This window comes from Stegodyphus dumicola, chromosome 2 (assembly GCF_044657685.1).
Source record: "Stegodyphus dumicola isolate Sdum_Otavi_A_Nest chromosome 2, ASM4465768v1".
Classification (NCBI taxonomy): Eukaryota; Metazoa; Arthropoda; class Arachnida; order Araneae; family Eresidae; genus Stegodyphus; species Stegodyphus dumicola.
The window spans coordinates 255,955,366-255,981,062 of NC_140769.1; the positions used below are offsets into that span (position 1 = coordinate 255,955,366).

The 25,697-nt window shown below is 35.8% G+C and overlaps 1 protein-coding gene across 2 annotated transcripts in view; it reads right to left on the minus strand.

Annotated features, from left to right (window-relative positions):
- LOC118199395 (neprilysin-2-like) overlaps positions 1–25,697 on the minus strand; it is a 115,821-nt gene that overhangs the window by 29,131 nt on the left and 60,993 nt on the right. For both annotated transcript variants that reach the window (XM_035371244.2, XM_035371243.2), the window contains 4 exons: positions 22,372–22,552; positions 15,219–15,317; positions 3,050–3,127; positions 2,833–2,936 (listed from right to left, as the gene is read on the minus strand). In XM_035371244.2, the coding sequence (XP_035227135.1) occupies positions 2,833–2,936; positions 3,050–3,127; positions 15,219–15,317; positions 22,372–22,552 (462 nt within the window). The remainder of the gene's footprint in view (positions 1–2,832; positions 2,937–3,049; positions 3,128–15,218; positions 15,318–22,371; positions 22,553–25,697) is intronic.

A 25,697-nucleotide genomic window follows, 5' to 3' on the forward strand; every position in this document is an offset into this window, starting at 1 on the left:
GAAGCGGCAATGAAAGTGCACTCAAACATCAATAGAAACTCGGTTGCTTATGGAAGTCGTGAATGCGATGGTAAAAGCTGGATAGGGTCCAGTAGGCAGTCAGTGTCTACTCTGTAACAACATTTCGAATCTCAGCTTTATAGATCCGAAGTGAATGCTAATCTAAGCTATTAATACATTCATTTACCAAGCTATTCTTGGTGGATCTGTTCCGCGTGACATACACTCTGCACAAAACAAATAGGACAGTTCTGTATCTTCCGTTCTACTGGGCCGATTGACGAAATTTATCTTGCAATTTTAATTTCTCAAAAGCGCGACTTAATATACGTTAGATACATTTTCTGAAATGGCATACCGATTTGTTCGCGTTTTCCGATTCTGCGACACAAATTATGCCTAAATATTAAATTTTGTGAAACTTGGTGAGAAATGTACCGGTAAGTTAAGAAATTTATCTTGGCGCACTTTTTTAAGTTTGCGCCATAAATAATTTGGAGAAAACTGAAAATTTTTTAATTTATGGTAACCTATTATCCTTTTTCTTTTCTTCATCGCACACCAGGGGAAAAAAAAAAAGGTGCATCGTTCATTCTTTCAAATAATTTTAACAAAGTTATAGGCCACATTTGATGTTCTTGTTCCTTATAACAAATATGTCAAATATGAAAACTCATTGCTATATAAATTCAAGTTTATCTTGGATAATTTTTAATAAAAAATCCTAATTTTTTGCAGGTGTGCTTAGGAATACATCCACTTTAAGGTGATGGTAATTTTTTTACATGTTTTTGAAAAATTTATAAAAATTGCTAAAAAATACAAATTTTAAAAAATAAATCAGAAAATATCTGCGAATTTTATTCGGACTGAACCTAAATTTCGAAATTCAAAAGAAGGAACCAAGTAAGTTTAATAAAAAAAGAGATATTAATAAATATATATCAAATTCAATTAACACCGAGGAGCTACAATTTTGAGGGCTAATTTTTTAAAAACTACTCGCGAAATTTTTACAAAACTTGGCACTTTGGCCTAATTGGAGTAGTAGAATTACAATATGGAAAACAGTAGGTATGTCACTTCAGAAAAAAAACGATTTTGGTCAGAACACCTATACTAGAATAATGTTATATATGGATCTAATATATATCCTAAGTCGCGCTTTCGAGACATGAAAAACGCCAAGTCAAATTTCGTCAACTGGCTCAGTAGAACGTGAAATATAGAACTGCCCCCCTTTTTTGTGTGTGTGTATGTGTGCAGCGTGTAGCAATATCATTGTGGTCAGTGTTATCACATATTTCCCCTAAGTCTAAGAACTGTGTATCTGATCGCTTTCTATAGCATATAGTATTTACCCATGAGGTATTCATCGTTCATCTTTACCTGAAGGAAAATCCCTTTTTCTTATATACAGGGGTTGGACAAAAATATGGAAACACCTTTAAAAAAACATGTTTCTTTGCTTAATATGGTGTAGCAAACCCGTTGGCATCCAAAACAGCTTGCAGTCTTCTCGGAATGGATAAATACAGTTCCTGTATGTTTGCCAAGGGAATATTATACCATTCTTCCTGCAAAACGGTGGCAAGTTCAGATAACGATGTTGGCGGTGGATAACGAGAACGCACTTTCCGTTCCAATGCAGACCACAAAGGTTCGATAATATTCAGGTCTGGTGACTGTGGTGGCCAGGGGAGATGGGACAACTCATCCTCGTGCTCAGAAAACTAGTCCTGAACAATGTGAGGTGTGTGAACAGGGGCTTTGTCGTCTTGGAAGACACCATCATCATCGGGGAACAAAGTTTGTACCATGGGATGGACTTGATCGACCAAAATGTTCACATAAGTCTTGGCAGTCATGTGCCCTGACACAGTTATCATGGGGCTAGCAGAGAACCATGATATGGCTGCCCAAACCATAACAGAACCCCCGCCATGTTTCATTCTTGGCAACAAGCAGTCCGTATTAATGCTTGAGATGGCATTCTCCAAACGTAAACTCGGTCAGAAGTGGGAAACAATGTGAAAGAAGACTCGTCAGACCATATTACTCGCTTCCACTGCTCTATAGTCCAGGCTTTATGACTTAAACACCACCTTTTCCTGTTACGGGCATTAGCATCACTGATGAGTGGCTTCTCAATTGCAGCACGGCCAGCAATTCCCTGTTTATGAAGCTCCCTTCTAATTGTTTTGGTACTCACAGGGTTCGGTAACACAACATTCATTTCAGCAGGAACTTTTGCAGCTGTGGTTTTCTTATTTTTCGTCACAACTGCCCTTAATGATCGTCTGTCACGATCACTCAAGACACACTTTCGTGCGCGCTGTCATTTAGCAGATGATGTTTTTCCGCTTTTCAAATATGCGGAATAAATCTTCGATACAGTACCTCTTGAAACACTAAACACCTCGGCTACCTTGCTTACGGAAGCACCTACCATACGTGCTCCAACAATTTGCCCACGTTCGAAGTCTGTTAACTCTGACATAATGCAATGACAACCTCACATAACAGTACTCCGACAACAACTGAACTGTTTAGCACATTTACGAAGTTGTATAGGTGGCGTCAGTAGTTAAAAACGTCAGCGCCACCTACATATGTCATTAAAATCAATCTTTCTTTTCAAACATGCATTTCACAAGGTGTTTCCATATTTTTGTCCATCCACTGTATATATGCTAAGATGAATGCTCCATGTTCCTCACTCACGTCTGTTGATTCTATGTGTCTATCCTGCCATAATTATATTCTGCGTTTTCAGCTAGAGCTTAATAATAAAATATTCGTAAACGGTGTAGTAGTCAAAATAATACATACTTCCCTTTTATGTTTGGTTTAAGAAGCTGCAGAAAGTGACGATCAGTTTTCCACAGGCGGGCTGACTTCACATCGAAGAAATACATAACACTGTCAATACTTAACTGTAAAAAGAATTTGATCATTGTCAGGAGAGTTCTTAGAAACAGCTTTATATTTTTAAGGTTAAATGCTCTGGTAGATCTAAACAACAAGTTGATAATACCAAAGAACTTACATTTGAGTACAGATCAGAGAGATAAGAATGATTCAAAAGCTGTATCGGATATTCAGTTCGTATTTCTATATCGCGAGCCTGCAAAGAAAAAAAAATGAACGTTTAGTATTTTAATTCTCTAGTTATTATTTAAATATTCTAGCAGATATCGATTTTCAATACTTAAAAGTATTTACAGCAAACTGCGGGTGTTTATGGAATATTAGCTAGTGAATAAATGAGCTGGAAACGATGGCGAAGCATCATTCCATTAAATACTTTCTCAAGACTAAGACTCATAAACTCAAATTACACTAGTGTTTAAAACTTCTATGATAATAAGCAAGGCCTAGTCTATGTATTTGAATTAAAAAGTAAAAAAGATGTGTAAGAACTTTACTTAAATGCTAAACGAAATTCATAAGACAAGGAAAATAATACAACAGTTTTAAAATGTACAGGGTGCTTCAAAGGGTCTCTCATATCTCTTATTTGAATAACTCATGAATAGGCGGAATTAGTATCGTCAATTTTTGTGCACTTGGCACAGGAACCTAAAGGAAGTGCGGTTGTTTTTGCTCGAAATTTATTTGCTTTTAAAGTGAACGAAGTTCAATCTAAGATTGCGTTTTTTTAGTTAATACGTTTATCTTTGAAATCAGAAACACTCAGGATTTGATCTAGTGCCTTTAATGCCAAATTTAGTCCTCTATACTGATTTGTCGAGAACGAGATACATTCCTAACGCTTACATTGGAAGCAAGAGATCCAGAACACATGGTTTCAGTAAGATGGAGCCCTTTCATATTCCAGGCCCTCCAGCGGCTGAGCGGTAAAGTCGCTGAACACTGGTAGTTCGGTCCGAGGTTCAAATCCCGAGAACGGGCTGGCTGCATGGGTGTTTTCGTGGTTTTCCCCACGTGTAACGTGTATACGAGCCAGTTTCCCCTAGAAAGTCCTCCACGAAGGCATCCCTCCCCTTAGGCAGATAGCGCTAGTGTGCTTTGCCATAATTAAATACACACACCTTCTTATTCCTGTTGCGGAATAGGACTATTCGCCGCCGTTTGTCGACGTCGCCGATTCGCCCTCATGCCATATTTTTTAAATGATTTGGTTTATGTGATTACGGCAAAGCCTTGAGGGCTATCTGCCTAAGGGGATGTATGCCTTCGTGGAGAATTTTTAAGGGAAACTGGCTGGTATACACATTACGCACGAAAACGCCCGTGCAGCCAGACCGTTCGCGGGATTTTTCTTTAAATGCTTATAATATATTTTGCAATATCATATTAAATTTATTTGGTTTAATAATTTTGTTTACGTATTTTATAGTTGAGACATATTTTTCTTTACATGCCTATATTATATCTTGCCCTATTAATTAAGCTTATTTAGTTAAATAATTTTGTTTACCTATTGTGTACGTCTGACAGTCTCAAATTTTAAAAGGAAAAAGCTTTTCAAATAAGACACATCTTCCAGAATTCCTAAAATATTACCTAGAACTTAACGTTTTTTTCCTTAGTAAAGAGTTTATTTGGAAAGCTTTTGCCCATAACTATGAAATATAATTTTCTATGATCTAAGAGATGTGTAATTTCTTTACATCCCATATTTGTAAACAATTATATATATTATAAGCAATCTTTATTACATATTTCATTCCTACTTGACGGCAAAATGGCCCATTGCGAATGAACTGCCGTCGGACTTTCCTGTCGGCGGAATGGCGGCAGCTAAACGAATACGCGAAAAGTCCTAAACCCTGGTGATATCTGCGACGCTCTTAGGATTTACTGTAACAATCATGTCGTCGTAAGCTCGACTTAGATACAGAAGATCTGAAAATATTCATAACGTACGTGATAAGGTTTGTTTCAGTAGTCCACCTGTACAGACATTAGGTTATTTAGAAGCAGAATATGTGAAAAAATGAGCAATACCCTCGCCGTGCCTCGAACCACGGAGCTCTTGAATACGCGTCGAGCTTGCTGACCATTACACCACGAAGGCATGATAAGGCGGAAGAAATACTTTGTACACCTCAAGTGGGCAATAGCGAATTTAATGTTCAATTCGGAAATATTTTGACAGTTCAATCTTTTAGTTTCCTTTTCTCTCGCGCGTAAATTCTGAGATTTTGAAATAAAAACCTTTTTCCATTCAAAATATATTCAATTTTTTTCATAATTATTAAAATATTTTGTTTTCTTATTGCATGATCCATACGATAATATTTCAGGCGATATATGGCAGCAACAGTTTGAAAAGTGAAACGGGTATTCAGATTAATTCGACGCAAAATCGCAAAACGAAAACAATAGTCCCTCAAGGACAAAGCCCCTTTGGACTAATAATAAAATACTTTGAAACACAAAACCTAACTTGTGTATTTTTGCGCTAATCTCATTAATGTGCGTTGTATATTGCTTTAAACATAATTTTATAAGGAATTGGTGATTTTCGAAAATGTATTTAATTAGTAACATGCAAAGCAGTTTTTTTAAAATATTTTCCGGAATGTGACTTGCTTTGAACTTCATTTGTTTATTCTAAATGCTTCTATACTCATTCTATATATACTGTACTCAAATCTTAAACTTCCGGGTGACAGCATTGCTTAGAATTGTTCTCAGTAAAAAGCATATATGTCACTAAATGTTTTCTTACATGCTGAAACATTTCCGATTCAAAATCAGTACTATTCGTAAGTGGCGAGCTTTAAAAAAATATTTAAAATATTTGTCACAGAATAGTTAATATTATATTTATCATTAAATTTTTAAAATAAACTCATATGTAATTCAGAAATCAAACAACAAAAATCAGCGTTATATTTACAAAATTTTCACAGGACTAGTTTCGATGGTTTTACCGAACCACCATCTTCAGCTGCAAAGCCGCAAATGAACAAGATAGGAAATAATGATACAAGCGTCTAGCCCCTCAGACGCTAGTTTCCTCCTGGTTCCTCCCTGAACATCTGCGCAGGTTACTGCGCATGTCGTCATTTTCCTGAAGGCGCCTGGTATTTACTGTTATTTACTCTGCTCTTTGACTGCTGTGGTAGCGTGTGATCGCTGATACAGTTCTCTTTTTTTATTTTGCTTCGATTATTATATCTTCTGCACAAAATCAAGAAAAACTGCCCACTTCTGTTTCCTCAGAAGGTGTTTTTGATTCTAAATCGAATCAAAATCAGGAAGGAATAACCGTGTGCGATAATTCCAATTGTGGTATGTCTGATAATTCTGATTGTGTTGCGAGTGATATGGTTCATTGTGCAAATGATTTTAGTATAGCTGAGAGTAATTTTGTTTGCTGTGATTGCTTAAAACTTTCAACTATAGATACAATTTGAAACGCCATGCATATAAATTTCATTACAATAATACTTCATTAATTGAGTCTCTGAAAACTAAGTTCTAATAGTATGGTTGATTGTGCAAATAATTTTAGTGTGGCTGAGAATAATTTTGTATGCTCTGATTGCTTAAAAACGTACCAAAATAAATGCAGTTTGAAACGCCATACCAACACGTTACACTCTAATAATACTACATTATTTATTCTTTAAAAAGTGGTCGATCACCAAGCTACAAATGTGAGGACTGCTAGCTGAAATTTAGTGACCTAAAAAATTGGAAATATCATCAAAATAAAATTCATACTTCTAACAGGTAATTATGTGTGTCCTGTATGTTATGCTAATTTTGAAAAGCGAGAAATAATATTTCATTTCAATAATGTTCATGATGTTGATTTGAATCATACTGAGCTGGGATTTAATTCATTTAATGATTTTTTGGCATAGAAGGCAGAAATTGAAAATAATACGAAGTCAAAATTTCTTATGGAGTAAGCATATTTAATATACATGGTGTAATGCCACTGTTCAGGAAATTTTATATCAGAAAGTTTGCGTCACTTAAAAATCCTTGATAGCAATAAAATAAATGCATATTGCCCAGCTGAATTAAAAGTAACAGAACATACAGATGGCAAATGTGTAGTGTCATATCAGAAAAATATGGCCCACCAGCGGCCGAGCGGTAAAGTCGCTGAACACTGGTAGTTCGGTCTGAGGTTCGAATCCCGCGAACGGACTGGCTGCATGGGCGTTTACATGGTTTTCCCCATGCGTAACGTGTATACGAACCAGTTTCCCTTAAAAAGTCCTCCTTTAAAAGTCCTAAAAAGTTTCCCTTAGAAAGTGCGGTAAAGTCCTAGTATACAGTGCAGCCTTGGCGCAACTTTGAAAATTATCGCCAACACCAAAAATGATCCAAAGAACGTCTATATATATACTATACACACATACTATATATACTATATACATAGTATATACTATGGTTAACTGTATATTTTCTTTGAATGACCCGTTAACTACTCATCGTATATGTCCCGTTCTTACTGCTCATCATAAAGTCACCAAAAGTAGCCAAATTCCGTGTGCACCGGATACTAGGATTAAACCGAAAGTGCTCCACGAAGGCATCCCTCCCCTTAGGCAGATAGCCCTCAAGGCTTTGCCATAATCTCACGCACACACACACATATCAGAAAATACATATTGGGCGTCGGAATGATTTAGGTCACTTATTTTTAACAACAGATGAAATAAAAAATATTGCATCAAAGATAGCAGCAAAAATTTCTCTGGATAATATTTTAGATGAAATTAGAAATTCTCTATGAGATGCTGGGCTTGAGAAGGTTCATTTACTTACAAAACAAGATTTACATAACATCAAAAAATCTTTCAATTTGTCTTCTAATTCTGTTAAACATGAAAATGATTAGGTTTGTGCAGATACGTGGGTACCTGAAATGCAAAATTCTGAACATCCATGCATTTCATTTTATAAAACCCAGGGATCAACATAGCATGAGTGAATATTGTACACAATATTCATTTCTAAAAGGAAATGATTTTGTTTTGATAATGATGACAGAAGCACAAAGAGAGATACTGAAAAAATTTAGTTCTGACTTGTATATGTATTGATGGTACACATGGGGTGAATGCATACAGATTTAAACTCGTAACTTTACTTACAATAGATGATTTGTGCAAAGGATTCCCGTGTGCATTTTTAATTTCTAATCCATATGATCAGCCAGTGCTATCATTTTTTTTTTTTCATGTATTAAAGAAAATGTTGGGCAAATACAACCACAAATATTTATGTCTGAAATGGGTTCACTACAGAAACGTCTTTTTTGTGCATGGCATATTGATAGAGCCTGGACAAACAATTTTAAAAAAAAAAGAAAATCAATGGTGTTGAAAAACAGGCAAAAACATATAAAATTATTAGATCTCTCTTAGAAGAACAAGACATTCATACTTTTCATACACTGACAAAAGCAGCAATAAAATTACTTAAAGAAGATCCTGACACTATTGAATTTGTAAATTACTTTGAAACGTATTATTTATAAAATACATCTAGCTGGGCATACTGTTATAGACTTCACAGTGGTGTTAACACAAACATGCACATCGAATGAATTCACCGAACATTAAAATATATTTATCTTCATGGAAAAAATGTTAAGAGATTGGATAACACTATACATGGTATTATGAGATTTGTAAGAGATAAAATGATTAACTGCTTAATTACAGCAAATAAAGTTAAATTAACAAGTAAGATTTGGGTTTTAAGAATCAGACATAAAACAATTGAAACACTATGTTTATAAGTAATAGAGAATGAGAAAGGGTGGTCTGTTTCATCAACACATACAGAAATATACACTATACATAAAAGTAACAAAACTTGTACATGTCACATACAGTGCACTGTGTGTAATCTATGCATTCAATGACATATATGCAGCTGTATCGATTCATCAGTTTGTAGAGACATTAGGTATTTTTTTGAAAGCAGGCAAGATGAAAAATATGCAACGCCTTCACCGGGAATCAAACCGCGGACCTCTGGATACATATCACACCATGAAGGCATGCCAAGAAGGTGGGAGAAATACTTTACCTAATCGCCAAATCCTGGGTGTGGAGAACAATCATCTAACACCCTTTTAGTTCGGGCACCACTGTACAGACATTAGAATTTTACATTGGAAGCAAGAGGGATTGAAAAATTAGCAATGCCTTCGCCGGGAATCGAACCACGGACCTCCGGAATATGCGCCCAGTGTGCAGACCACCACACCAAGAAGGCTGGAGAAATACCTTATAAGTTAGGTGGAGTATGTGCAAACACACTAGAAATACTGCTACTTATTAAATACATTGCTTACATCAGCACACTAGAAATACTGCTACTTATTAGATTAATTACATCAGCACACTAGAAATACTGTTACTTATTAAATACATTACTTACATCAGCACACTAGAAATACTGCTACTTATACTACAACTACAATACATAATGAATTATCCACTTATTATAGATGATGAAAATGAATTTTGAATTAAGTAGCCGAAAAAAAAATCGCAGACCCTCTCACTGGAACACACAGAGTCGTAGCTAGGGTTTTCAGCGCCCAGAGACAACTGAAGATTTCGTGCCCGCTACTGCTCGCCAAGAATGGAAAAGATTTAATTCTAAAATGTCGTAGCATCAGTTTGGCACCCCTTGGATTCTGCGCCCGGGAACAGATGCCCCCTCTAGCTATGCCCCTGAGAATACAGAAAGAATGAACTAAAACAAACATGTTTAGAATTAGTAGATTCATTAAAATCTGACAAACAATGTGATGCGTTAAACAAGATTCTTAAGTTAGCACCACTACAACTAGAAGCGGTTGATATGTTAAATGCACAAGAAATACATTTCCCGAGTGCTAATAAAGATATTCCACCTAATAAAAATATAATACCCAAAAGATTCTCAAATACAAAACGAAAAGTGAACTGACAAAATAGTAACTTATAGTAACACAGAAATATAATGAAAATTATTTTGTCCATTTTAATTTTTTATTTATTATTAATAAATGACAAAATAGTAACACAGAATGAAGATAATAATACAATTCTAAAAATTATTTTGGATCACAAAAATTTTACACATAATAGCACAGAAGAAACTTAACATATCTAGTGAAAAATATATATTTTAACAATAGTCATTAGTACCTATTCACAATTCCTTTTGTCCATTTTTATCATCTAAAACATCTTCTTTCAACTGCCTGAAGTGTTTTATATGTGTCAGATATTTTTTTTTTCTTATTTATATAATATCTCTCTCATTCTTCAGAACTTCTCTTTAATAATAAGGTAATTCCCACTTTGATCCTTAAAATGATCAGGAACAGATGTAGAAGTTCAGAACAGGGTTTTAAACCTTTATCTCAGGTCCTCGTGGTAGGCTGATGTATTCTGTGATTAATGAGTAAGTCTATTTTTCTTCATCCTCCTTGCATTACTGTCTTCCTTCCTCCCCCCCTCCAAGTCCAACAGTACCAAATATTGTCCATACAATCAATCATTCATTGATTTTTATACTGTTCAGTCAACAGATTATTACCAAACATTTTAATGTTGATAAATATATTTTGGTGAAACTGAGTCAATTCCAAATTTGAACAGTAAGCAATATTTTCTACTATTTAATATTTGTCAAGTTTTTTATTTTCTAATTATTCAACCCCATGTACATTCACATGTTGTGCACTGGCCATTTTATTATGTGTAGAATTGTTTAAAACTAACTAAACATTGTAACAGTCTCATCACAGTTTTGTGAATTGCCACATGCTGCTACATTTTTATTTTGGGGTTTTAATTATTAACAACATTAAATGGTAGAAACCTTAATTTTTTTTAATGCTAACTAGCTTTACATACCTGGTAAAGGTACCTGGTATTCCTGTACCTTGAATAAGGCTTACTTGTACATTATGTAAACTTGTATTTTATCCCCACACATGTTGATGTCAGCATTTATTCACATTCCTTACATTTTACAGCAATAATTCATAAGTTTGTCTTATCTGAGATATGAAGGAATATGTAAAGAACACGTTTCCCCCCTTCGGGGCCGAATTTTGAAAACGTTTGAAATTGGTTTTTAGGTATTCATATTCCATACATTTTAACTCTTTCGCATCGAAGTCGCCCCAAGCGCCCGAACATTCAGACATCAGCTGGACGCCCGAATAATTTCCTACCCAGTGCTTTCCCCCATCACGTTACTGCATTACTCATTGCTTTCAGGTGTTGTTAAATCACATGTCAATCATTCTTTTGAAGCTACTAAAAGTAGCTTCCTTGTTTCCTTTGTTCCTTCCTTTCCTTTGTTTGCTATCAGTGTTTAGCTTTTGATGCCTGAAGTAGCAATCCCGTCCCAAGGGGGAACTTCACGCAGTGTCAAAGTATCGAAGAAAGAAGTTCTCGCTTTACTTAAGTAAGGCTATTGTTAGCACTGTAGTATTCAACTTGTCATGGGGGAAGGAAAAGCATTCCAGGAGAAATTCTTAGATACGGGTGTTTTCGATGTTTGGGGAATTGAGATTTTGCCCTCTCGCGATGCGAAAGACTTAAAGCAAGAATTTTATGTACATCTGTTTCTTCCTTATATGAAAAAACATAAAAACACGTTTTGCCCGTCGAATCTTAAAAATCGCTTCTTAAATAACATCTTCGGTAAAGAAGGAATAAGCTCCTAAGTTTTGATATCTCTAATAGCTTTGGGCGATGATCTGTAGGTGAATAAATCAGGAATTCTTCCTTTATGTATAGATTTATAATAAAGCATCTGAACAAATAATATGTATACCAATTAAAAAGAAAACTATTTCAGATAAACTAATAAAAGAGATTAATTTACACTCAGTAATGCGCACCAAGTTTGCAACGTTTTAAACGAGTATCGTTTTAAAAAAAACGGCTTTGACCACTCCAAGCTTTTTCGAGTAAACACGCTGCGCGTAAATCTGCACAAATGATCAGGAGGAAACTAGCATCTGAGGGGCTAGACGCTTGTGCCTCGTGCCAGTAGCGTGGTTGCAGTGGTCCGAGATGGAAGCTCTTATTCCTTCTCCTGCCGCCTGCGAGGTTGGGTCAGTGATAAAGTTCTTGAATGCAAGTACTGCGCCAATTGAAATTAATTGTCAGGTCTATGGGACAAACATCATGAGTAAAGCAGATGATGCATCGTTGGTGTAGGCAGTTTTCAGAAGGTCATCAAAGTGCTCATAATGAAGAGTGCAGTGGCAGACAGTCCCTCATCAATGATGATCTTGTTCAGCTTGTGCGGCAGCTCGTGATGGAGAACCGTCGCTTCACGATTACGAAGCTGAGCAGCCATTTTCTGCAGATATCACAATCCTTGTTGCAAGAGATTGTCACTAAGCACCTGCTGTTCAAAAAATTGTGTGCCAGGTGGGTGCCGAAAAACCCGACATCTGAACACAAAATTGAACGCTCAGGAGCAGCACTGACATTTCTGTAACGGTATCACGATGACAGCGACAAGTTCCTCAATGGGATCGTCACAGGCAATCAGACTTGGATTCTGCACTTCGCCGCGGAAACCAAGCAGCAGTCAATGCATTGGCAGCATAGTGGATCTCCAGTCGGGACGAAATTCAAACAGACGCTATCGGTACACAAAGTGATGTGCACAGTGTTCTGGAACAAGAAGGGCATTCTGCTCATTGAGTTCCTTCAACGTGGTGAAACAGTAAACGCTGACCATTACTGTGAAACACTGGAAATTGTGACGCGCCATTTGAAAAAGATAAATGGCTTCGAAACGTTTTGGGGATCGAGAAGTGATATGTCTTCATACAACTTCCTATGCCCTTTAAACCTACTATTCATCGATTAAATGGCGTTATCCAATATAAAAGTAAAGACAATAACTTGTTTGATAGAGCAATTTAAATTATAGTCGGCCGATTCTTCATCGTCTAATTGTTTCACTTTTGGTATCTTCTAACAGGTAGCTCTTCTTTTATATCACAACCCAGCCTTTCTAGTTTATTATTGTAATCCGTTGCAAACAATTTTGATGCATTAAATGTTAAATTGAAGTTTCTAGAGATGGCTTTTAAAGAGCTTGCAGCCTCCCTAACTATACTATAGCATGTAATCTAATCCTTTAGTCTTCAAATATTTCATTACTGGCTCAGTATATTGAAATATTTTCAAATATACACGAGCAGACAAAATTATTCTAAAAGTTGATATTTTATCCAGAATAGATTTTGCCATTTGTCGTATCTGTGCATTTTGTATACCATTGGAAGATAAACTTTTCAGAGAAAGTATTAATTCTACGCACATACCCTCCCTCGCAGGGCCGTCTCGCCGAGTCATCTGTCTCAATTCGATTGTTCGAATTTCTTGATCAGCCCATAACCGCACCAGCCTTATCCACCACTGAATCTTACGGATATCTAAAGTGTGAAGAAATATGTGAAAACATGTTTTGCCCCTGTGGCGACTTGCCTATTACAATGCTGCCAGTCTGGTAACCTATAACAATGAAAGACAAAATAATATTTATTCTATTCTATTGTTATGATTATTACGATCTGTCTCAATTACTGTACTACCTTAATAAAAATTTTATTACCACAGCCCCCTACCCCCTCGGGGGCCGAATTCTCAAGGGTAGGGATCCTTGGGGGGTCGAACTTCTGAAACTGGTTTTTAAGTATTCGTGTTCCATACATTTTAAAGCAAGACTCTTGTGTACATCTGTTTCTTCCTTATATGAAAAAACGTAAAAACATTTTTTGCCCTCCCCTCCCCCCATTGGGTGCCGAATTTTTAAAAATCTCTTCTTAAATGACGCCTTCAGTAGACAAGAAATGAGCTCCTAGCTTTTGATATCTGCATCTGTAATAGCTTTGGACGATGATGTATAGATGAATGAATGAATAAATATCAGGAATTCTTTTATACACAAATCAAAATAATATATTATTTGATAGAAAATGAGAAACAATCAAAAATCAATATCAACATGTAAATATGTATTCGACTTAAAAAGAAAAATACTGTAGAAAAGCTAATAAAAGAAATTAATTTGCACTGAGTAATCCGCAGCACTTTCGTAACTTGACGGCACGGCGTCGGTGCCAGCTGATTCCTTTCTGCATGCCGAGCTCCCTGACATAAACACGCTGCGCGTGAATCTGCGCAAATGATTAGGGAGGAATCAAGAGGAAACTAGCATCTGAAGGGCTAGACGCTTGTAAATAATGATTAGATAAGATAAGAAAGCCTGGACAAGAATAAGCAAGTGGCGCCATCTGTTGGTGAAACCAGAACTAAAACATAATTTCTTTAAAGGACGAAGGCAAATTTGGATTGGAATTAGGATCGTTAACTAGAACAGAAAGATTTTTATGAATGTGAAATGCCTCTAGAAAATCCAGTTCTCCAATGGAAGATGTTTTTTGAATAATTTTGGCAGCAGAAAAATTGAAAGTGTGATTTTCGGACCAACAATGTTGCGCAACAGAAGACTTCTGTGTTTCCTTTTTTCTAACATATGCCTCATGTTCCTTGACGCGAAATTTTAAGGCTCTCTTAGTTTGGCCAAGGTAAATTACACCACACTGGCAAGGAATCCTATAAATACCCCAGGAATTCATATCCGGAATGGGGTCCTTGAGTATGGAACTCGGAATTTTATTGATGGGAGAATAAACAACCCGAAAGTTAAATTTCTGCAAAATATGTGCAACTTTATAGCTAATTGATGGAAAGAAGGGAATGACAATAGAATTTTTATAATCTCCTAAAGCAAGAGCATGCCTTTTAGTGTGTTGAGATGAGAATTTTTTAACTGCTTGATTAATAATGTTGGGTGGAACTCATATGTGTGAGCCTGATAGCTTTATCTCAATGAAACGTTATTCTTTTCAAACGTTTATGTAACTAAATCATTACTAATTAAGACCACGTGCGTGTTTGAAAAATTTCGAAATGAAACGTCAGTTTCGATATGTGAAGAATGTTTCCACGAAATTTTTATTTTAAGATATTTGTCGTGATCATTTGAAACAGTCAAACTTTTTAAATTACGTAACTCGAATTAAGGCAAAAAGCAGCTGAAAAGAAGCTATAGCTATCAAGAATATTCTCAAAGAGACTTTGATAAATTTCAAATGAGAAAACACAACTGAAATTTCTCTTAGTTTTTGATAATTGTTTTGTAAATACATGAAGGTGAAAAACGGTATCTCAAACCTTATTCATGGCTTTTACTTTAGTGGTTTTGTCCATCCAACCGGCTTTCCGTAAGAAATCTTCGAACGCCTGAAGAATATATGTTGTAATATTTTTTACCTGAAAAAAATTTAATAAATAAGAGACAAGAATATTAAACACACACAAGTTGACAAAATTATTATTTCAATTTATAAATAAATACAATGAAAATAATGTTTTGTGATATTCAGCGATGATTAGGATAATTAAAGAGTACAATTATTATACAAGTTAAAGCACGTTGTAAGTTTAATTTTTTGAAAATATAAATATGTTTCATACTCATTAACCCTTTGCGGCACAGTGTGACTGGTCCGGACACACCTAAAAAGTTTCTTCTGTACGCACATAAAAATTGAATGAAAAAGGATTTATAGGTTACTCTGAACCTTCTTTATTTATAGTAGATGGCAGCTTAACACAAACCAGTCCATATATTTTAGCCATGTTTAGTTTTTTAAGACCCTCATTTTTCAAAGAAATCTTCCAGATTTTTTTGAGGTATAAAAGGAATTGTTTGAAAATAAATTTCTATGTTATTTTTTGGCTGTATGCTAATCTCCTTATTCTATATTAATTTTAAATTTTGACCTTGAAATCTTGCCTAAAATCAAACGGCGAACTCTAGGTGTGCCCAGACCGGGCTCACCGATAATCTAGGACAACTGAGAGTCTGTATTCTTTGCTTCTCCGCATCTCATCGGTCAGTTCATTGACAATAATGCTCGTTTCAGCACTCCTTCCGAAGCTCTATTGAATCAGTGCGCTACTTTGGGCACACCCACAGAATTAAAACGATAAGTGCTAGCTTCACAAAATTTTACTTGTGTACTCCTCTACGCCTAATCAGACTGTCTACCTTTTTTTTTTTTTTTTTTTTTTTCTTAAATCAAAACTCCAACTTTAAAAGGTAGCGTGCCGGAAAGGGTTAAAAAAATAGAAAAATGTATGAGTACTCTTCAGAATAAAGTAGAAAATTCACTGAATTAAAAATTTTGTCGTGAATATAATACTGTTAATTACATATCTGAGTCTCTTGAAAACAGAATGCACGAAGTTTTGGTAAACAGAACACCCCCGCAAATGTTACATAACCAGACACTTTGCGTACTTATAAATGCTCCTTCTTTCTTACGAAATTCGATGGATTGAAACATTGACTTTAGCATCATTATATTTTGACTAATGTGTCAACGTTTCGTTAGAACTGCAAACGCCATGTCTCTCATCTCATCAACTAACACATAGCTGATTATGATTTGTTCATAGAGCAGCACTGCTAAAGAACTAGACATGTTCCCCTAGTGTCAAATGCTGATTACTTTTTTTGTTTTAAATAGCACTACTAAATACAATCTAATTTCTTTAGTATAATTAGACTACAGAGTGTGTTTACACAATTTTAGAACTATTTCAATAAATATTTTCAAAAAAGCAAATATTTTGGAATAAAAACATCTGGTGTTAACTTGTTATTTGAATTGAGAAATACGGTCCACTACTTTTAAATTTATTCTTCTTTCAAAATGGCGCATGTAAATAAGCTGTGGATTGAAGGATATGTTTCTGTGCTTTCCGAAGAGAAATATTCCTATTCCATAGTTCAAAAAGCGGTGAAATGCATGGTGTAAAAATTTCGAAGTGCAAAATAAGCAATATTAATTAATGAGAGGAAAAATCGTCAGTCATTGCTTCTACATGAAATGACGATTCTAAATAAATACGCGAATGAGGTACGTACCATTTCTAATGTTTTTAAATTTAAATCATTGGTAAAAAGGGATAATCTGCGGACGCAGAAATCAATTGCAAAATCTTTACACACATTTGTAGCGACAATAAATAAAATAATAAACGAAAGCAGTATGAAAGCTATTTAGCTGGAGACAAATGCAGATACATTATGACCCTAGTGAAATATGGTTTTATTTCTGTGCTTTGTTTCCGTAAGAAACAGCTCAAAAGCAATATATATCTTGACAAATTTTAATACCGAGTGAAGTATTAATAACAGAAAGGTATAAATTAATTCTTAATATTTTAGCAGAACAAACGATTTTTAAATTTATTTTTGACTGAATTATTTGGATGAGAGCAAAGCACACTAGAGCTATCTGCCTAAGGAAAGGGATGCTTCCTTTGAGATCTTTTTTAACTAACTGATCTAAGTTAAACGTGGGGAAAACCAAGCTCAGTAGATAAATAAGGTTAGGCTCTTTTTAGAGCTGACGTCACTTGTTTACAGAAGTAGGAGAAATGAAGGCAGCAGTGGAGTAGGGAATAAGTTGCTTCTGAGAAGACTAGGAGTCAGTGACGTGATATAAGAACAGACTGTGTACTATAGTAACTTTTGATAAAACCACGAAACCTTCATGCAGCCAGCCCGTTTGCTGGAAACTGAACTTGAGTGGAATTACCAGTGGTCTATAAATTAATCGCTCGGTTGATAAATTAACCGCTTTGACAGGCTCATAATTTATGTTCTTTGCTGAAATCTTTTCACCTTTATTTAATATTCTTCTTCATGTAGGTGTGGAAGTGGCAAAGTTAAAGAGGTAAGAACCGCTGGAATGTTTTGAATATTTCTAGTGATTTCCCATCATTTTTGCTAACTCTGTTGAATGAAATGGTATTTTCTGCAGATATTAGACATGCTTTATCTCTTTTAGTAAGAGCATAAATTGCGCCGGAGCCCGGATCCGGCGCTTCTCACTTTATAAGATAAATCATAATTTTATCTGGAGCGTATCGAAGCTCAAAATAAAAAAGCTCACACATTTAATTTATCTTGTAGAGACATTAGGTATTTTTTGGAAGCAGGCAAGATGGAAATTTAGCAATGCCTTTGTCGGGAATCGAACCGCGGACCTCTCAATTACGCGCTGAGCGTGCAGACCACCACACCACGAAGTCTCGCTAAGAAGGCGGGAGAAATACCTTATAATGTAAGTAAACCACAATTTCAGCAGTCAATTTTAATAATAAATATATACCTTAAAATAGATTCTAACTTCTGAATGCTGGCCTGTCTTTTCTTCGAGCTCAAATCTTGGACATGAGATGAGACTTTTAAAGAAACAAAAGTTTTTTCCCACATTCAAAAGCTTATTCCCCAGCATACGTAACGAATTTATGACAGCGGGTAAATCTATCGCTCTTGAAAGTACTAAAAGTGATCACCCTGGTTATACACGTGCCACTCTAGTAACTCCTAATGCAGAGCTCCTTGAACCGATGTAACCAAATGCAAGGACCACTACTGTCACTTGTACAGAGCAGTCTTGCGTTTATTCTTGCGTTGTTATCGAATCGGATTTGGGAATGCAGAGCTCCTTGAACCGATGTAACCAAATGCAAGGACCACTACTGTCACTTGTACAGAGCAGTCTTACGTTTATTCTTGCGTTGTTATCGAATCGGATTTGGGAATGCAGAGCTCCTTGAACCGATGTAACCAAATGCAAGGACCACTACTGTCACTTGTACAGAGCAGTCTTACGTTTATTCTTGCGTTGTTATTGAATCGGATTTGGGAATGCAGAGCTCCTTGAACCGATGTAACCAAATGCAAGGACCACTACTGTCACTTGTACAGAGCAGTCTTACGTTTATTCTTGCGTTGTTATCGAATCGGATTTGGGAAAAATTTCTGCTTGATGGCTAGAACTATAAAGAGAGCGAATCGCGATCAGAAAGTTTTGGAGTCTTCCCTCTTTATTGTCAAAGCTACACTTTTCTGTTAAAATTTCCTTTCGTATCCTCATACTGTTTCCAAAATTCTCACTATTCTCCTTAGTGACGATTTAATTTTTTGATCTTTTTTCATTGGTATGCTGCAAGGAAAGAATGTTTTTTGTATCTTCCTCCCTTGAATTAGTATATTATTCATATAATCATGTCTTAAGTTCAGACGGAGATCACCTGAGCTGCTGCTTAGCTTTGAAGAGGAATTTTAATTCCAGCTAAGGTTCAATTTAATTATTTTTTATTTAACTACTTAAAATTAATTTAATAATTTATTATATCTCTGCTTATCTCTTAACATTTCTTTCGAATTAATGTTAATTATTTTGATTTTTAGTTATTTTATTAATTTATTTTTCCTTTCGTTTCTCACAGTCATTCATAGGGCTGTGGTACTCCTGATTTTAGAAATTAGGTCCTGCTTTTAATGATTAAAAGTATAATTTCTTATGTATAATGTAGCCTGTGCTTATAGTCTGATTTCATGTACATGCAATCCCGTAATTTTCGAAGAACAAGCAATCTAATGAAATTAATAAGCGATTTACAGTTTTGTACTTTTGCACATTGACCAGTCTGAATAATAATTTTAATATGCAGCTTGATGTTACAATTTAATAAAATACTCGAAGCAATTTTTGACTAAATACTTAAACATGAAATATTAACTCTTGAAGACCAGAAATAACTAAAAGCTTGAAGAATAGAAATTTCTGCACGTATTCTGATAAGATATATGTAAAATCAGTTATAGGTATTTTTCCGTTGAAATAACTTAACCTTTAGAACAACCATTAAAAATTATAGTTAGGAAATAACAACAAATAAAAACAAATATAACAACAAAAGTAACCTAAGTTGTCTTTGAAACAAACATTTAGCATTTCAATTTTGAATCTTCACTCTCTAATCCTAGTCATGTTGAGTTCAACAAAGAAAGTAAGGTTGAAACTCATTAACAAATGGCATTAAAATTATGATTTAACGGATAAAAACAGCACGTAAAACATGAAAACATATATTCTTTTGCAGCTGTTACATAAATGAAGTCAAAATACAACCAGCATCTAATTTAGCTTTTGCTTCTGATTTTCAATATAGAACTCTCACTCGTACAACTGCATTTTTCGTGATCTTTGGTTTAATTGTCTACTAATCTTAGTTAATAAAGCATTAACAATTGTATTTAGAGGAGATTCTGGCTATTACTCTTGATTTTGGTAAAAGACACAAAGGTGAAGTAATCTTTTAATACAGTCTCGTAAAAATGGAGAAGAATCAAAACTTTTAAGGCAATGGCTATATGGGTTTCAACGTATCTTCAGAAAAGCCAAAAGATAGTTAACATTGATGATTCAGCTCTATAGATTTATGTGCAATTACGTGCTGACATTTGTTGCGTCATTTCTACTAGTTCTGGGGTATCTAATGCCAGAAGTTAATCGAATACCAGTCAGATACGTTGTCTTAGGAAAACCAAATCTTGGCATGTTGCTTTTAGCAGGCTATTCACACAATCTAATATCCCATTTTCCCTTTCGCACCTTCTCTTAAGAGCAATGGAGATGGAAATTCTACCGCAATTTGCTTTATCTGCCCGCAATATCGTAAAATGGTAAGAACAAATAATATGATGTAATAACTCATAAAAATTAATAATAAGATAATGGGAAAAATTAACATAATTATAAAAAGCGTAGAAAGGGGGGTGTTCAGGTCAATTAGAGTTTATTTCAGGTGGAAAGTGTTCGCCTATTACCTCTATAATGGAATCAAAATAATTCCTCCTGCTTCTTTCTCCAAATAAATTCTGACAGAGAAGACAGTTGCGTATGAGCGCCTCTTTCCGGATCTACGACATTATATTTGTCGTTAACTTTCAAATGGGAATAGGCAGCTTCTTCAAGTTCCTGAGTTTTGTACCCTTTTCAACGGTCTAAATAAATAGCGGTTCCATTTAAATTAATAGTCTTTCGTCTCTCTGCAAATTACTCCCAAAACTCATTGTTGGGGGAAAACGTGACCGGCGTTGTTCTTTCTTTTGGTAAACAGACTTTCGTCTATTTCGACAATTAGATCAGGGCCTCCTATTTTTTTCCGCTCCTGTTCCAAAACATCTTTTGTACAAATCTCGCGTAAATAGTTGTTTCAGTCGACTACAGTATTATATGACACGTCAAGCTCGTCATGGCAAAATTAAATTAAGGTCAACTGCTCAGACCACAAATAAATAAATCTGAGTGCGTATGTAAAGGAGATACGAAATGTTTAAAACCAGTTACCTTTTCTAACGCTGACATCTTCTCGGCAACCATTACATCGCCACCTAATCCTTTTATCGGTGATATATGGATTTATATTAAAAGATTTGAACATTTTCGATTATTTGGGAGAGCTCCAGGTAAAATCCTAGTATACGGTGCAGCCTTGGCGCGATTTTGAAAATTATCGCCAACACCAAAAATGACACAAAGAACGTCTATATATATACTATACACTATATACTATCACTATATACATAGTATATACTATGCATAACTATATATATTCTTTGAATGACCCGTTTACTACTCATCGTATATGTCCCGTTTTTACTGCTCATCATAAAGTCGCCAAAAGTAGCCAAATCCCGTGTGCACCGGATACTAGGATTAAACCGAGCTTCACGTTGCTGGAAATATTCTATTGAATCTTTTTCAGTAGATGCTAACTTAAAGAGCCGCGACGAGATCAGACAATGCGAAACTCAAAAAGAGAATTTCAAGAATCAAAATGGCTGCTAAAACATAACGAGATACGATTGCCAGATTTGCCGACAGATAAAGGAAAAGTACCAAATTCTGTAAGTGCATTTCCAGTGCTCCAGTGTTGCCACTTATTCTGAGATAAATGATAAATAGTTCTCATATGAAACGAATGACTTGTGTATAACGCCTTCTTTTTCAGTTGTATGTAAGTATAGGAAATCTGTCAAAATTTAAGTAATTAATAAAGCTGATTGTGCCTAAATTCAGATTTCATAACTTTCTCCTGATCATTTCTCATGGCAAGCAAAAGCGTAAAAACGTAATTAGATAAGCGACGAAGTAACATTTTATGCATGCAAATTTATGTGTATTCTTACGGGGGTTTTAAAAGCGCCAGTTTTTATTTACTATATTTAAAATTGAATAATTTAAGTTTAATTTTTCATGTTCTGTAATAGATGGTTATGTAAATGTGCTTGGTGATATTCAATATGATATTTATTTACGTTCTTAGAAATGTTGACGGGTTTTCGAAGTGGCTGTTTAAAAAATAAAGATTTGCATAATGGAGTTCGTTGTATTCATATTTTTGAATACGAACCACCATTTCAATGTAATAAACATATTTTGTTCAAACATACGTGTAAATAATCTTGCGTTTGATTCTTTTCTTCTTCGAAGTATTCTTGCAAATAGTAAGCACTTAAGGCCACCCCCATATAATTCCTGACTGAAGGCAGGCATCTCTCCAAGCGTCTTCCATCATATAACATGCCTAAAGATTCTTGAATAAATTGCCAAATTATATAATTAGCCAATTCCCTGAAAGAAGAAAATAATAAATTAGACTGTTCATGTGGAATAATCAAATCTAAAGCATTTTCTGATAATTATAAATACACTCATGTCCATAAATTAAGGATAATTCGGAGTCACGCGGAAATCGAACTCTAAAATAAATATATCACCTGTAAAATCACTACACACATCTTCAAGAATCATATGCAAATTTCAGAAAGTAACCAGATGACACCGATGGTACGTCACAATGACGAGAGTGTAAGAGAGTGATATATAAGGAATACAGGCAAAGAAGTAAAATTGTTCGCAGGCGCTTTATAAGCATTTCAGTTATGACACAAAGGACGCATTTGGATGATGTTTTACGTGGTAGAATTAGCGGCCGTCTGGAATGTGGGCGTACCCAACTGGAAGTATCAGACGAACTTGGAATTGCCCAGAGTGTCATCTCCAGGATTTGGCAACGATTCCAAGATGATGGTAATGTGAGTAGACGTTACAGCACAGGTCGCCCCAGAGTTACAACGCCGAATGAGAACCGGTATTTGGCAGTTACTGCCAAAAGAAACAGGCGGAACACAGCCTCAGACCTGTCTCGTCAGCTCTCTTCAGCCACTGGTACGACAATTTCAAGGCAGACCGTGTACAGACGCTTAGGGCAGATTGGTCTATACAGATAGACCTGTCAGATGCGTTCCACTTACTGCAACTCACTGTCGCCTGCGGTTAGCCTGGAGTAGAGAACATGCTTTGTCTACACCGCAACAGTGGGCTTGTGTGATGTTTTTCGACGAGTCCAGGTTTAACTTGCAGTCTGATTCTCGCCGTACTTTCATATAGAGAGCTCCAGGTACCCGTTACCACCAAGAAAACATCATTGAACGACACCGTTACGTTCCGGGGCGCCATAGGCGCACAATTTGTATTTATGGATGACAATACCCGTCCTCACCGTGCAAACATCGTAAGCGAATGCCTTCAATCGGAGGATATCACCCGTATGGACTGGCCAGCATTCTCACCGGACTTGAATCCAGTAGAGCACGTGTGGGACATGCTTGGCCGACGAGTTGCAGCCCGTCAACTTCCTCCTACATGTCTACCGGAACTTCGGAGAGCATTGCTTTTTGAGTGGTGTAATATCCCCCAAGATCAGATCGATAATTTGATACTCAGCATGCCTAGGCGTTGTACGGACTGTATTGCATCTTCTGGGAGACATACAATGTATTAACAATCATACCAACCATGTAATATTGGTTTTTTGTAAATAGGTTTTTTTGGAACTTGCTCCAGGGAGAAGAAGTCGCTAATTTTTTTAATAATATCAAACATATAGCATCTTTTTTTTGCTCTTTACCTTTTGTTTAATAAATAAGCTTTACAAATAAGTCAAATTTGTTTTGCTTCTAACTCTTCCTTTGCCTAATTTTGCATTATCCTTAATTTATGTACATGAATGTATTATTCAGTTGCGGCCCTATGGAATATGTGAAATGAGGAACTCTTGTTAAAAACCTCACATTTTGGATGTATGAAAGGCTGTCTCAACTGAATTACTATCTCGAGTGAATTTTATGTCAAATATTTCTTCCTCTTAAAGTCCACTAACGCTTTCTAGTAGCTAAATTCAAGCGCTGCAAGTGTCACGTTTGAGATATGCGGTTTGTACGAAGTTTTGAATGAATGATTATAAAGCCTTGTATCATTTAGGAAAAGAATTCTAAATGCAAAATTCATGAAGTTTTTATGCTAAAGAAATGCCTCTTGAAAATTGTAGGTTAATAGAAAATGTTACCTTTGGAAGACTTCAAATGTTTTTAAGAATGTTAAAGAAAGAAAAAAACATAAAATGTTTGAAATCTATTTGCGAATGTCTGAAGTCCGTTTGGGATCTATTTCAGCAAAAACGTTACCGAGAGCGTGGTGAAAACATTACGCATGAAAAGTATCCATGATGTCAAACACCGGCTTTGCAATGAACGTGAAAACCACACCAACTATCAAAAGCCGGATCTGACGTGGCCTTTGTAAATTATAAAATAATGCTAAATAGGAAGCCCTTACTTCATATATGGTTGTTTGGAAAATTATGTTTTATAATAAAACCTGGTATAATGCAGCTTAAAGTTAGTATAATGTAACTCATGCAATTTTGTGTGCTGGACACCATGAAGCCCCAGAGCATGATCTCATGAGCCTCTTGATATACTTGTGAAAAAGCGAATTGCATTAAATCTTTCCAACGTAGAAAGAAGCATTAAACAAATAATGGTGAAAACATTGTATAAGGTATTTCTCACGCCTTCTTAGCATGCCTTCGTGGTGCAGTAGTCAGTACGCTCGACGCGAATTCGAGAGGTCCATGGTTGGAGTCCCGGCGACGGCATTGCTCATTTTTCATCTCTCCTGCTTCAAAAATACCTAATATCTCTCTCAATTGTACAATAAAAAAGGGCTTATGATGTATAGGGCTTATGAACAGAAGAAAAATTATTCAATATAATTTTTCTTCTGTTCTTATTGATGGTTTGCGTAATTTTCCTCAATAATATAACACGTAAAATCATTTTGCTAACTGAATGTAAGTATCCAGTTATTAGCTTATATTATGTGAAAAATGTGCAGTGCTCTTTCACAGGCATTTGAACTCCGGACCTCCCGAATCCGCGTCGAGCATGCTTCCAGTTACACTGCAAAGCCATGCGGAAAGACACCACATATGTCGTTCTGACTTTATTGTAAGGAGATTGGGGCCAGTGCATGAGATAGATGTCGCATACATAACAACCAGCCTCAGAATGCCCTGGGCAGACCAGTAGCGAAGAGGATGGTCACATCACCCGACAACCACATACAGCATGAAATGCATCATTGTCGCCTCCGGATTCATGCAGCATTTTCTGTATAAACTGTACCATCGTGAAACGCGTGACTGAAAGTCATCTCTTCTACAATAAACCTTTACTACCAATGACACCTACCCATCGTCACCACCGTTGAAAGTTGTAATGGCGCTTGACATGATTGAATAACAATCGAATGGAACAAGATCGTTTTCAGGAATCGAGCCTCAAGTTGGACAGCTATGACAGTCGTGTATGTTTATGAACGCCCCGCAGTAAACGCCTCAATCCTGCCTTCATTTTACACTAGTACACCGTTC